The sequence below is a fragment of the Canis lupus genome, chromosome X, assembly GCF_048164855.1.
Source record: "Canis lupus baileyi chromosome X, mCanLup2.hap1, whole genome shotgun sequence".
NCBI lineage: Eukaryota > Metazoa > Chordata > Mammalia > Carnivora > Canidae > Canis > Canis lupus.
This window is the reverse complement of record NC_132876.1, coordinates 92,971,785-92,986,939: the sequence shown is the minus strand read 5'-3', so window position 1 is coordinate 92,986,939 and position 15,155 is coordinate 92,971,785. Positions and strand designations below refer to the sequence as shown.

The following is a 15,155-nucleotide window of genomic DNA, read 5'->3' as shown; positions in this document are numbered from 1 at the left end:
TTTTTGTTGTTGTTGTTGTTTTTATTCATTCTCATGTCCTATGTCTCTTGACTGGAAGATTGAAATCCCTCTACATCCAGAATAATTATTGATAAATACGAATTTAATGCCACTGTATTACCTGCAAAGCCACTGTTTCTATTGATAGTTCCTTTCTAGTCTTTGTTTCTTTTGGTCTCTCTGTCCCACTCAAAATGTCCCCTTTAAATGTTTCTTGCAGAGCTGGTTTAGTGTTCACAAACTCCTTCGGTTTTTGCTTGTTTTGGAAATGCTTTCTCTCCTTTTTTTTTTTTTTTTTTTAAAGATTTTATTTATTCATGAGAGACACAGGGAGACTGAGACATAGGCAGAGGGAGAAGCAGGCTCCCTGCAGGGGAGCTGGGAGCCTGATGTGGGACTTGATCCCAGGACCCAGGACTCAACCGCTGAGCCACTCAGGCGTCCCTTTCTCTCCTTTTCTGAATGACAGCCTTGTTGGCTCTAGTATTCTTGGCTGCGTGTTTTCCCCATTCAGCCTATTATATATATCATACTACTGTTTTTTGGCCTGCCAAGTTTCTGGTCTGCTATTAACTTTGTGTGTCTACCCCTGTATGTTAAGGACCTTTTGTCCCTAGCTGCTTTTGGAATTCTCTCTTTAATTTTGTTTATTTTTCAAGTTTCACTATGATATGTCTTGGTGTTGACCTATTTTTATTGATTTTGAGAGGAGTTCTCTGTGCCTTTTGGACTTGAGTGCCTGTTTCCTTCTCCTGTTTAGGGAAGTTCTCAGCTATAATTTGTTCAAATAAACCTTCTGCCCCCTTCTCCTCTTCTTTTTCTGGAACTTCTATGATATGGATATTGTTGTGATTTGTAGAATCATTGAGTTCCTTGTCTGTATTTGTGATCTAATAGTTTTCTTTCCCTCTTCTTTTCAGCTTCATTATTTTCCATAACTGTATCTTCTGTATCATCTATTTATTCCTCTGCTACTTCCATCCTCATTGTGATTACATCCAGTTAGTTTTGCATCTCAGTTACAGCATTTTTTATTTCGGCCTGACTAGGTTTTAGGTCTTTTCTCAATGCATCAAGAGTTTCTCTGTTATCTTCTATGCTTCTTCAAGTCCAGCTAGTACTCTTTTTTAAAAAATTATATTTTTATTTTTATTTATTTATTTTTGTTTTTCAGGAAAAAAAGCTTTACTCAACCAAAATAGGCACTGTTAGCAGTAACTGCTTTCCCCAAATGATAAATTTCCCCAATTATTATAGACTTATAATATTCAGCATTTTTAAAAAGATTTTATTTATCCATACATGAGAGAGACGGGGGGGGGGGGGGAGGAGAGAGAGAGAGAGGCAGAAACACAGGCAGAGGGAGAAGGAGGCCCTACGCAGGGAGCCTGACGTGGGACTCGATCCTGGGTCTCCAGGATCAGGCCCTGGGCCAAAGGCGGCGCTAAACTGCTGAGCCACCTGGGCTGCCCAATTCAGCATTGTTAAAATTTATTCAGATCCTTCAGTTACTGTTCTCTATTAGAGAATGTTCTGTTTCTTAGAGTTCTGAATGATGAAAGAGGTGGTAATCTGTTGACAAAAGGTCAGGTGAGTGTGATGGATATGGCAAAAGTTCTTGGCCCAATTCATTTATTCCCTATGGTGGTCTGGGATTTCACCACCTATGGTGGTCAGATGTTGTCATGGAAAAGTATAGGTCCATCTATGTCTGCTAACCGATGCAGAGTGCTTTTAGATCCATTTTTGATACATAATTTGAACTTCTTGATGATAAGATAGTTTTGCCTGAGTTCAAAGTAATGAAATACTCTCTTTACAAACCACCTCATATAGTTACCAGAACCTTCTTTTTGGTTGCAGTGATGGTTTTAACACGTTTGGGAACTTCGTCAACATCCAACCATTGTGCAAGACCACTTTCATTTTTTTGTCAAAGCTTATGATCCTCTCCAAAATAGGTCTCTGCTCTTTCAAATCTTAAGGTATGAGCACATCTCTAATCATCTCCTTTTGTGATCATCTGTCAGTTGGTATGTTACCTACCTACTTGCCCAACTTTTTTTTACCTTTCCTGTTGTAGCTAGGTGTTGAGAAATTATTGTAGCAGAAATTCCTAAGTCTGCTTCAAGACCTCAGATTGCTGTTTTGAGGTTATCTTCTACCATGGCTCTCAACTGATCCTTATCCCCAGATTTGGGTCTCCCTCAAGGCTCATTTTTCAGACTTAAGATTCCCAGAACAAAATTTTTCAAACCCTCACCATATAGTCCTTTCACTAACAGCACCTTCTCTGAAGACAGAACTGATGTTTCTACTTGCTGTGGCTGCACTGTGCCCTAGTTTAAATTCATATAAAAACAATATTCGCAAAGCTTTCAAAGATATGGTACTGTTCACTTCTGTAAAAGTTGGTGATTTCTCTGAGTGTTTTACTTTTAGAAGTTTCCTTCTAATACATAACCACAGGGACAAGATTTAATGTGCAATAGGAAGCTGTTGGCACATGAGGGGCATGATTTGGTGGCCACCTTCTCTTTCTTGGCATGAGTTGAAGACGTGCCCCTCTCTAGCAGTGGCAGCGGTACCAACTGTGGTGGCAGCAGTGGCAGATTGGGCTCCTCCAAGCCCAGCTAGTATTCTTCTTCTTTTTTTTTTTTTTTTTTTTAAAGATTTTATTTATTTATTCATGAGAGGCACAGAAAAGCAGAGACATAGAGGGAGAAGCAGGCTCCTCACAGGGAGCCTGATATGGGACTCTATCCTAGGACCTGGGATCATGCACTGGGCCGAAGGCAGACACTCAACCACTGAGCCACTTGGGCATCCCCAGCTAGTATTTTTCTTTTAAAGATTTTATTTATTTATTCATGAGAGACACAGAGAGAGAGGCAGAGACATAGGCAGAGAGAGTAGCAGGCTCCTCTCAGGGAGCCCGATGCAGGACATGATCCCCGGACCTGGGATCACGCCCTGAGCCAAAGGCAGATGCTCAGCCACTGAGGCACCCAGGCATTCCCCCCAGCTACTATTTTTATGACTTCTTCTTCAGACACATTGCTCATATCTGTTTGGGGCAAATCCCTGCCTGTGATTTCTTTTTGATCTTTCTTTTGGGGAGATTTCTTCCATCTTGTCATTATGTCTCGATTTCTGTCTTGCATGTTATGAAAGCTTGTTATATTTCCTGCTCCTTTTCTCTTTTCTTGGATCATTTTTCTTCTTTTTTTTAAAATCAGGCTTATCTTAAACAAATCAAAGCATACCTAGTTAATGGTCCAAACACTCCCCACTGCAAGCAAGGAGGAACTCTGCAGAGGACTGGCCTGTGGGAAATAGCAGCCAAAACACAAGAGGAGAGTGCACAGAACATACACTAGAAACACTTCCTGAAGCACCAGGCTCTATACAGTGTATGCCCTCTTTGCACACCTCTGTCCCTTGCTGTTTAATGGCCGCTCAATTGTGCCCAGTGGGCCCTTTGTTCTTGGAGAGGCAATATACACTTCCAAATGTACTCCAGGAAGAGGAGTGTTCTCCCTCAGTGTGACCCATGGATCCCCACACCATGATGTCTTGTAGGATTCCTACACGTTCATCATTCTCCCTCTCTCCCTAACTTGACTCCAGGAAAAGGGCTCCCTCTACTCTGAAGCACCACGGCTTTTCTCTCTACCTTGCATCTGCCATGTTCTCTTCCTCCAGTTGTGCAGATTGTTTTCTTAATCCTCAGATCAATTTCCTGGCTGTTCAAAAGGATTTGATATTGATTCTAGCTATCTTCAAGGAACGAGGCAAGCTCAGGGTCACCCTGGTACTCCACCATCTTAACTCTCTGAGTGGTATCTTCTAATTGACCAGATTTGTTTGGCAAACAGGATAAAATCTACTTGCAAGCCTATTTCTACCTAGAGTTCTCAGTATTATATTACTTTGCTTCCCAGTACAAGAAATACAAATGTGTTTGTGGAATGCTCTTGGTAATTTGATTAGGCTAGGATTAGAGGAGTTGTGTCCTGCTATACTTTATCTTAGAGTTGCTTAACTTTCTGAATTAGCCAGCTCTCTGGTTATAAGAGCTGTTTTCCTTGACCCCCTTTTCCATGTTAGATAGCATATAAGAAATTTTTTTCTGAGAATTTAGTTTTTTCTCTCAAAACCTTTTTTTTTTTAAGATTTTATTTATCTGAGAGAAAATGCGAGAGTGCAAACACAGGGGGAGAGAGAAGCAGACCCCTTGCTGAACAGGGAGCCCTATCTGGGGCTTGATCCCAGGATGCTAGGATCATGATCTGAGCCAAAGGCAGACACATAACCAACTGAGGCACACCAGCGCCCTTCTCTTAAAATCTTAAGATACGTTGTTGTTGATTGTTTGGTTTGTTTTCAAGAAAACTGTCCCCAAATCTAGGGATATATTAGACTGTATTAATATCTCTATTGTGTTTAAAAACAAGGAAGCAGATAGTCCCAAGCAGTTTTATACTTGTCAGACCACACATAGCATATTGGACTGAGTGTAGGACACTGTATTTTATGAGATAAAAATGGGGCAGAGACTCCTATCCATTTTACAGGGCCAACAGTTGAAGAAACTAGACATGCTTAGCCTGGAAAAAATAAGCCTTGGGGCAAATGACTTACTGTCTTCATGTATCAGGTGGCCTGTTATATGGAAGATAATTTTATGTCCTTTCAGAGGCCATAAATAAGACCAATGACTAGGAAGTTGTTAATTCAGTGAAATGTCCTTTGATAAAGGGCTTCCTAATCAAATAAGTATGATAAACGTATGTGACCTATTTCTTTTCTGGAGGTGTGCAGATGTAGATTAAATATACGTTAAGGTCCCTAAAAAGTCCTGCAGTAAAAGATCTTGTTACATTTGTTAATGCCAACATTCCATGAACTCCTTCAGAACTAGTTTTCTAAGGAGCTCACATTTAGGTAGTGCTTCTTAAACTGTGGTAGTTAGACGAAGACCAGCAGCACCAGCATTACCTGGGAACTTATTAGAAATGCATTTTTTTACTCCACCTCAGATCTGTGGAATCAGAAACTCTGGGAGCTGAGCCCAGTAATCTCAGTGATAATAAGTCCTCCAGGGGATTCTGAGGCTACAGCTCTGAGAAGTACTACTAGCAAATTTCACGGTTTTTCTCCAACTCAGCAGTACCCTTTTTGTTTGTTTTTTAGCACTTGCCACAATTTTTATTCTTTACAATTTCTTTTAATGATATTCTTTGACTCTGTAATTAATTTTTTTCTGTAATTAATTTTTATAAATGGTTATCCTTCTGAGGTATAGAAGGAAGGAAACTCTTATGAAAGGCCTGCCATAGTTTTTAACATAGTATAGGTGTCATCCAGCTGGTATCGATATGGATACTTCATTTTTATTTTTTTATTTTATTTTTTATTTTAAAGATTTTACTTATTCATTCATGAGAGACACACAGAGAGAGAGAGAGAGGCAGAGGGAGAAGCAGTCACCGTGCAAGGAGCCCGATGTGGGACTCGATCCCGGGACTCCAGGATCACACCCTGGGCTGCAGGCGGCGCTAAACCGCTGCGCCACCGGGGCTGCCCCAATATGGATACTTTAAAGGATCCTAAGTAATGAATCCATATCTTCTGTGAAGTGAAATACGCATTTCTATAATGAGGTAACAAATTCATTGCTATTGTTACCATTTTTAAAAAGAACACTTACTGTTTTTCATTTACTTTAAAATATTCTTTGTAAAATGTAGACTTTAACATTTTAAAAAGATCTGTAATGTGCCCTTTCTTATGTTAGAAGTCATTAAGATTAGAAACTTATGATTTTTTTTGCATTAACAGAGATTAAAATCTTGTAGCATCATATTTACATATACAAAGAAATATGAATGACACTTTAAAAATTAAATAATTTAAAATGAATATGTAAAATTAAAGATAATTTCTCTTGACTGTGCCCTATAACTAGTGCCTCATTTATTTTACTGGATATCATAAATGTGCATTTTGAGTATTTATATGAAATACCTCTATAAGTCGTGGAAGAACTTTCTGGAGGACTGTGAAACTGGTTTGATATATTTAAATATCACAATGTTTAACTTAAGTATATTTAGAGCAAAATTATTAGTGTTCCTAGGAATGAATTATGGCCAAATTCATCTTAACTTCTTGATACTGTTTTGCCAGCTCTTCCTTTTTTTTTTTTTTTTTTTTCAGCTCTTCTTTTCATATAAGTAAGGTTTCTCTGGGTCTGTATTACTAGGTTTATTTATTTTTATTTAGGGGAACAAAGACTGTTGGTCTGGAGACTGGATTTTGACTTGGTTGCCAGTGCCCAACAGCAGAATGCCTGGGGGCATCCACTTACAACAAAGAGTATAAGTAGTGGAATCACTATTACTATATTTAAATACCAATGGCTGACAGGAATGTGCTAAAGTCTGAATCTAACTGTGAATTATGTCACTGTCCCTACCCAGGGCAAGTGCTACTCAAAGGGCATGCTCACAGGAGGAGGAAGACAGCAGAGGTGGCGATTTGGAGCTATACGTACTTTCGTACTTTCGTTGCTGACTCAGGGGAAGAGGTTTAGGATGCTGGTTGTGTTTTCTAAAGAGCACCTAGCAGTTTCCACCTTGTATGCGAAGCTTCCACATGTTTTTCAAATGATAATTTTATGCTTTTGATTTTCTCTCTTCTTAGTTTTCCTCACAGGAGAAAAAGCCAATTCAGTATTGAAACGCTACCCAAGAGCTAATGGACTTTTTGAAGAAATAAGACAGGGCAACATTGATCGTGAATGCAAAGAAGAAATCTGCACGTTTGAAGAAGCAAGAGAAGCTTTTGAAAATACTGAGAAAACTGTAAGTGTATTGGCAATTTGTAAGAAACGTTCACAGTTTTGCCTACCTTTGGATGTACGTTTGCAGTCTGCATTCCCGAATTGTGTGCATCGCTCTCAGTTACAAATTGATCACAAATTACCTTTGTGAGGAACTCTGCAAGTGGCATCTAAGAATACACCTGGCTAGGAGAGCCAGGTTCGCTTCCCCATGTGTGGGTCTGTGTGGGTCGGGCTTTGAGGGCTCTGTTCCCACAGGACTCTGCTGAGCGGAGATTGATCATCCTAGCAAGGGGGAAGTGCTTGTTTCACACGAGGCTCTGATGGGGAAAGTTACCAATATCATCACCTCACTTTGCCTAATCAGTGAGGAAGTGTGAAGGAACCTAAGAGATATTGACACTGTTTTAAAATCTTTGACTTCTTGTACAAAAAAAACAAAAACAAAAACAAAAAAACCTATCTATCTTTGAACTCCTCTCCCCACTCTAAGAATACTCCTCCTTACCTCTCTTTACTGTAGATGGCATGCTATTCAAGGACAGCAGGGGTGGGAAAGCCAAAGGCAGTGGTCTAAATTCTGTGGAACTGCTCTGGAGTTGGAAATGACAATACCCGACATAGCCATTATATAAAGATCCATTCTTGGGCACTGACCATGAAAATAACACTGGTTGCTAAACAAGTGATGTCAGATGTGCTAAAAGGTGATATTAGGTATGTCTCAGAAACAACAGATATAGAAGTTTTTTTTTTTTTTTTAAGATTTTATTTAGGGGATCCCTGGGTGGCGCAGCGGTTTGGCGTCTGCCTTTGGCCCAGGGTGCAATCCTGGAGACCCGGGATCGAATCCCACATCGGGCTTCTGGTGCATGGAGCCTGCTTCTCCCTCTGCCTGTGTCTCTGCCTCTCTCTCTCTCTCTGTGACTATCATAAATAAATGAATAAAAAATAAAAAATTAAAGATTTTATTTAGAGAGAGCATGCACACGAGCAGGGGAGAAGGGCAGAAGGGGAAAGAGAATCTCAAGCAAACTACCTGCTGAGCACAGAGCCCGATGGAAGGCTTAATCCCAGGATCTCAAGATCATGATCTGAGCCAAGACCAAATGTTGGACATTTAACCAACTGAGCTATCCAGGTGCTTGTGTTACAGAAGTTTTTGTTTGTTTGTTTGTTTGTTTGTTTTTTAAAGATTTTATTCACTTATTTGAGAGAGTGAGGGAGGGAGAGTGAGCACGAACAGGGGGAAAGGGTGAGGGAGAAGTGGGCTCCCCCCTGAGGAGGGAGCCCTATGCAGAGCTCAATCCCAGGACTCTGTGATCATGACCTGAGCTGAAGGCAGATGCTCAACTGACTGAGCCACCCAGATGGCCCCAGAAGTTTTAAAGAAAGGGATTTGTTTGTTTATTTTAGAGAGAACTCACAAGAGTGAGTGGGGGAAGGGGCAGAGAGAGAGAGAGAGAGAGAAAATCTCAAGCAGACTCCCCATGAGCATGAGCCTGACCCTGAGCTCAATCCTAAAACCCATGAGATCTTGACATGAGCCGAAATCACAAGTTGGATGCTTAACCCACTGAGCCACCCAGGTGCCCCAGAGAAAGGGGTATTGAACTTTTGTTAGGTTAGAAAAGAGGAAGGAACTCAAGGAGAGACAATCAGGGAAGCATCATCGCTGGAGTCTAGTGTTCATAGTAAAAGCAAAGTCAGTGTATAAATTGATAAGCTATAAGATTATTTTTTATATTTTTTATTGAAGTAATTATACTTCAATTGTATGTCAATTATGACATACAATACTATATTTCAGGTGTGCAACATATTGATTGGACAACTACATAGATTACTTAATAGTCACCACCATGAGTGTAGTCCTCTTCTGTCACCATATAGTGTTGTTATGATATTATTGGCTATAGTCTTTTTGCTGTACTTTTCATCATTGTAACATTTATTTTATAACTGAGGGTTTGTACCTCTTAATCCCCTTGATATATTTTGCCCATCTCTGACCCACCTCCCTTCTGGCAACCTCCAGTTTATTATCTGTATTTAAGGATCTGTTGGTTTTTTAGATTCCACATGTAAGTGAAATCATGTAGTATTTGTCTTTCTCAGCATCATTTATTATTTCACTTAGCTTAATAGTCTTCTAGGTTCGTCCATGTTGTTGCAAATGACAAGATCTCATTCTTTTTATGGCTGAGTAGTATTCCTGTGTGTGTGTCTCTCTCTGTGTACCACATCTTTATCTGTTTGCCTACCATTGGACATTTAGGTTGCTTCTGTATCTTGACTGTTGTAAATAATGCTGAAGTAAACAGCATTATAAACATCAGCATGCATTTATCTTTTCAAATTAATGTCTTTGTGTTCTTTAGATAAATACCCTAAAGTGAAATTACTGGATCATATAATATTTTTATTTTTAATTTGTTTTAAAGATTTTATTTATTTATCTGAGAGAGAGCACAAGGGGGGAGGTCTGGAGAAGAGGGAGACAGAGAAGCAGATTCCCTGCTGAGCAGGGAGCCCCATGTGGGGCTTGTGACTATGACCTGAGCTAACGGCAGATGCTTAACGGACTGAGCCACCTAGGAGCCCCTTATTTTTAATTTTTTGAAGAACATCTATACTGTTTTCCATTGTGGTTGTACCAGTTTACATCCCCAACAGTGCAACAGTGCTACCTTCTCTCCACATCCTTGTGAACACATTATTTCTTGTCTTTTTGTTACTAGCCAATCTCACAGGTGTGAGGTGCTATCTCATTGTGGTTATGATTTGAATTTCCTTCATGATGAGTGGTTGAACACCTTTTCACGTGTCTCTTGGCTACCTGTAGGTCTTCTTTGGCAAAATGTCTTTTCAGGTTCTCTGCCCATTTTAAAAATTTGATTGTTTAAAGTGATTTTTATTTTTTAAAATTTATTTATTTATTTTTATTTTAGAGACACAAAGAGCTTGAGTAGGGGGACGCTCAGAGGGAGAAGGAGAGAATATCAAGCAGACTGAGCACAGAGCCTGATGCAGGGCTAGATCACATGATTCTGAGATCTTGATCTGAGCTGAAATCAAGAGTTGGACACCTAACCAACTGTACCACCCAAGATCCCCTAATGTTTTGTTTTGTTTTTAAAGATCTTGGGGATCCCTGGGTGGCTCAGTGGTTTAGCACATGCCTTCAGCCCAGAGTGTGATCCTGGAGTCCCGGGATTGAGTCCCACATCGGGCTCCCTGCGTGGAGCCTGCTTCTCCCTCTGCCTATGTCTCTGCCTCTCTCTCTCTGTCTCTCATGAATAAATAAATAAAATATTTTTTAAAAAATCTTACTTAAATCTCACATTTTAAAATGAAAAAATAATCATCCATAAGCTCATCATGCAGTCACAAAGCACTTTGGGCCTTTTAGTTTCTTTCCAGCTGTTATTCCTTGTTTCTGCTTAGTCCTTATTTATTTTACACATTTATATTTCTCATCTTATGAAATTAATATATATTCATTGTAAAGATATTGAAACTATAGTAACATGAAATGAATAAAATCTTTTAAATTTTTAGCACTATCAGTTTTCTGATTTTGGTATGTATTGTCTATTTTTAATGCATACATAATTTTAATTTTTATGAATTTTTTTGCATGATAATTTTTAAATAGCAGTAGGATTGTAGTGTAAATAATGCTCTATACCTTGCAGCTTTTAATTAAAACCAGTTTATGTTTTAAAAACAAAGCTTAGTTTTTGATGTTATCTTTCTTCAAAAAACACAAATTTTAGATATTTTATCCTTTTCATAAAGCTAATGGCATTTCATCCTGCTTTATCATTCTCCTTTAATGGAAAGGTGCTTACCTTATCTTAGTGAAAAGATATTTTGAAACTATGTTAATCTTTTATTCTTCATCAGACTATTACCCACTAGTTTTAACATATGCTATTGATGATTCTTGACTAAATCAATTAAATTATAATTGCTTAATGGTGATTTCTAACTCCATCATATATACATTTTTTGGTTGGCATTCCAGTATGGGCAGGAACTTTCCCATTATCTGTCTGTCTCTCTTTTAGCACAGACTCAAAGATTACTTTATTCAGTGAGCTATAATCCCTTAAATTTTCCCAAATTTGGCTAATGGAAGTTTCTTCAAACAGGCTTCTCTGTCTTTTTGACATTATCATTTTATGTATTTAGTTAAAGAGAGTACAAAAGCGAGGCAAGGGACAGAGGGAGAGGGAGAGAGAATCTTATTAAGGAGCCTGACTCCGGGCTCAATCTTACAACCTTGAAATCGTGATCTGAGCCAAAATCAGGAGTCAGACGCTTACCCCACTAAGCCACTTGGCCACCTCTGCTTTGTTGGTTTTTTTAATGCAGTGTGTGTGTGTGTGTGTGTGTGTGTGTGTGTGTGTGTTTAAGTAGGCTTCATGCCCAATGTGGGGTTTGAGATTCTGACCCTGTGATCAAGAGTTGGATGCTGTCTGAATGAGCCACCCAGGTGCCCCTGCAGTTGTTTTTTTTTTCCCCCATTTTCATTGTAACCATCAATTAAACACATTTTATTGAATCTGAACTTTTGATCATAGTGAAAAAACCTTCCTCTAGACCCTGGTCCTAGAGGAATCCCAGTTTCTTATAATATACTTGAGTTTTTATATCTTTAGATCTCTGACTTATTCACAGTTTATTCTTGAATGTATGGTGTGAGTTATGGATACAACTTTTTTTACATAGCTGTTCAGTTGTCCAAAGACCATTTCTTATAAATTCCCTCTTTGCTTCAGTGATTTTAGTTATCCTTTGTCATATAGCTCATTACAATATATACTTAATTGATTTCCAGGTTTTATACTCTAATTCATTGGTCCATCATTCTCAAATGCCAATACCATACTTTTTTATTATTGAGAATTTTCAGTGTATTTTAGTATAAATTAGAGCTAGTTATTAGTATAAATTTGTCTAACTCCAGAAAAAATAATTTGTCAATATTTTTATTGGGATTTCTTTCAGTCTGTAACTTAAGGATAACTAACATCTTGAAGATACTAAATCACCTTCTCCAAGAAGAGATCTTTCTCTTTGTTGAAATCAACATTTCTATCTTTAAGGAATGTTTTATAGTTTTCATCATACAAGTTTTGCACATTTCTTAGGTGGGTTCCTAAGCATTACTGTGTTGCTATTTTAAATGCCGTACTCTTTTCCATGATACATTCTAACCGGTTATTATTTGTGTATGTGTGCACTATTGACTTTTTAAACCTTGCTGAGTTACAATTGACATATTTAAAGTGTACAATTTGATAGATTTTAACATATCCACACCCCTGTGAAACCATAGCAATCCTAGTAAACAAATTCATCATTCTCAAAAGTTCCTTCTTGCCTCATAATAATTCCTCCTTCTATATCTCCCCACAATCACCACCTCCCCAGGCAATGATTTATCTGATTTCTGTCACTGTAGCTTAAATTTTCTAGCGTTTTCTATAAATGAAATCATGCATTGACTTCTTTCACTCAACATTAATTATGTTCAGATGCATCCATATTGCACATATCAATAGTTCCTTTGTTTTTATTGCTGAGTAGTGTATTATTGTATGTAAATGGACATTTGGGTTTCCATTTGGGGCTGTTACAGCTAAAGCTATGAACACTCATGCCCTAAGCTATTGACTTTTTTAAATTAATGAACCACATACTTATTTTGATGTGAGTTCTAAGAAATCTCATGGTCAAAGTTACACTTTCAGATGCATTCTTTTTTTAAACTTTTTATTTTGAGCTAATTAAAGATTCACCAAAGATTGCAAAGATAATAGGTCCCATTGTAGCGTTTACCCAGTTTTCTTTAGTGGTTATGTCTCATAGAAGTGTCCTACAATATCAAAACTAGGAAACTGACATTGGTACAATCTGTATGTATAATTTTTTGCCAATTTATCACTTGTGTAAATTCTTGTAACCACTACTACAGTTAAAATTCAGAATTGGGATCCCTGGGTGGCGCAGCGGTTTGGTGCGGGCCTTTGGCCCAGGGCGCGATCCTGGAGACCCGGGATCGAATCCCACGTCGGGCTCCCGGTGCATGGAGCCTGCTTCTCCCTCTGCCTGTGTCTCTGCCTCTCTCTCTCTCTCTCTCTCTGTGACTATCATAAATAAATAAATAAAATTTAAAAAAAAATTCAGAATTATTTCATTACCACAAAATCTGCCCTTAATAGTCACATACCCCCTCCCCCACCACCATGCCTAACCTTTATTAATCACTAATCTGTTCCCACCACTGTAATTCTGTCATTGCAAGAATGTTATATAAATGAAATTATATAATATGGAACCTTTTGATATTTGCTTTTTATACTCAGCATAATCCTTTTGAGATTCATCCCAGATGTTGTATGTATCAATAGTTCACTCCTTTTTATTACTAATATTCCATAGTATGGATGTACCATAGTTTATTGAACCATTCATTCATTGAAGGATATCTGGGTTGTTTGCAGTATTGGCTATTAGTTATAAAGCTGCTGTGAATTTTTTTTTAAGATTTTATTCATTTATTCATGAGAGACACAGAGAGAGAGGCAGAGACATAGGCAGAGGGAAAAGCAGGCTCCACGCTGAGAGCCTGATGTGGGACTCATTCCTGGGACTCCGGGATCACGCCCTGGGCTGAAGGCTGACGGCCACCCACTGAGCCACCCAGGCGTCCCACTGCTGTGAATTTTTGTTTGCAGGGTTTTTTTTGGACATAGGTTTGTATTTCTCTGGGGTAAATCCCCAGAAGTACAGTTGGGTTGTATGGTAAGTATATGTGTAGCTCTTAAAGACACTGACAAACTAATTTGTCATTGTATAAATGACCATTTTACATTTCCACCAGCAATATTTGAGTGATCCAGTTCCTCTGCATACTCACCAGTACTGGGTATTGTTAGTGTTTTTTTATTTTATTTTAGTCATTCTGATGGGTGTATAGTGATATCACATTGTGGTTTTAATTTCCATTTCTTTAATGGCTAATGATGTTGAACGTTTCTTCATGTGTTTATTTTCAGTTTAAATATTCTCTTTTGTAAAATCTTCCTTCATGTCTTTTGCTCATTTTCTTACTGGATTGTTTTCCTTCATTAATGAGTTTTGAGAGTTGTTTATGTATTCTTGATATAAATCCATTGTCCTATATGTGTTTAGTAGGCTATTGCTTTTCTTTCTTTTTTTTTTTAGGATTTTATTTATTTATTCATGAGACACACACATACACACACAGAGAGAGAGAGAGAGAGAGAGAGAGAGAGAGAGAGGCAGAGACATAGGCAGTGGGAGAAGGAGGCACCATGCAGGAAGCCTAATGTGGGACTTGATCCTGGGACTCCAGGATCATGCCCTGAGCCAAAGGCAGATGCTCAATGGCTGAGCCACTCAGGCATCCTAGGGTATTGCTTTTTAATGTGTTAATTGTATATCTTACTACCTTACCCCTCTGATTCCTTTTCTTTCTTTCAAGATTAACAGTGATTTTAATGCTTACCTCTCTGCCCCTTATGCATCTCAGTGCTTCTCTGTATCCTTTCCTGCCCACAGAGATAGGAAGCTGCATTTCAACAGTCTTTGAATCAAATAGAAGATGAAACCCCTTCAACAATTGCTCAAGCAGTTCTCTGCAAGCTTCAGCAATCACCTTTCTTCCTTCTCTATAGATTCATTATAAGTAGTCTACATACCTTAAAAAAAAAGAAAACAACTCTTCACCTCTCATCCTGCTTCAGCAACTACTTCATATCTTGAGACTGGTATGTCTGTACTCACTCCCTTGGTGAGGTTTCTTAGTGTCATGGTTTGAAATGCTAATGATTCCCAAATTTATATCCTGAAGGGCTACCGTGAACTGCAGAATTATGTGACTAACTGCTTACTCAGTATCTCCTCTTGGAATTCTTTTTTTTTTTTAAGATTTTATTTATTCATGAGACACACACACACACACACACACACACACACACACACACAGAGGCAGAGACACAGGCAGAGGGAGAAGCAGGCTCCAGGGAGCCCGACGTGGGACTCCATCCCCGAACTCCAGGATCATGCCTTGCCTTGGGCCCAAGGCAGGTGCTCAACAGCTGAGCCACCCAGGGATCCCTCCTCTTGGAATTCAATGAGATTCTTACTTCCAACATAAAAAATTCATGTCCCTTCCCCCAAAATCTGCTTCTACCACAGCGCTTCTGATTTCAGTAAGTGATAACTCTGTCCATCCACTCTTTGCTAAGCCCCCAAACCTTGTTGTTACCCC

General features: G+C 38.7%; 1 protein-coding gene across 4 annotated transcripts in view; it reads left to right on the top strand.

Moving 5' to 3' along the window:
- The window catches only part of PRRG1 (proline rich and Gla domain 1), a 280,952-nt gene that overhangs the window by 217,022 nt on the left and 48,775 nt on the right, over window positions 1-15,155 (top strand). For all 4 annotated transcript variants that reach the window (XM_072816961.1, XM_072816962.1, XM_072816963.1 and 1 more), the window contains exon 3: window positions 6,709-6,869. In XM_072816961.1, the coding sequence (XP_072673062.1) occupies window positions 6,709-6,869 (161 nt within the window). The remainder of the gene's footprint in view (window positions 1-6,708; window positions 6,870-15,155) is intronic.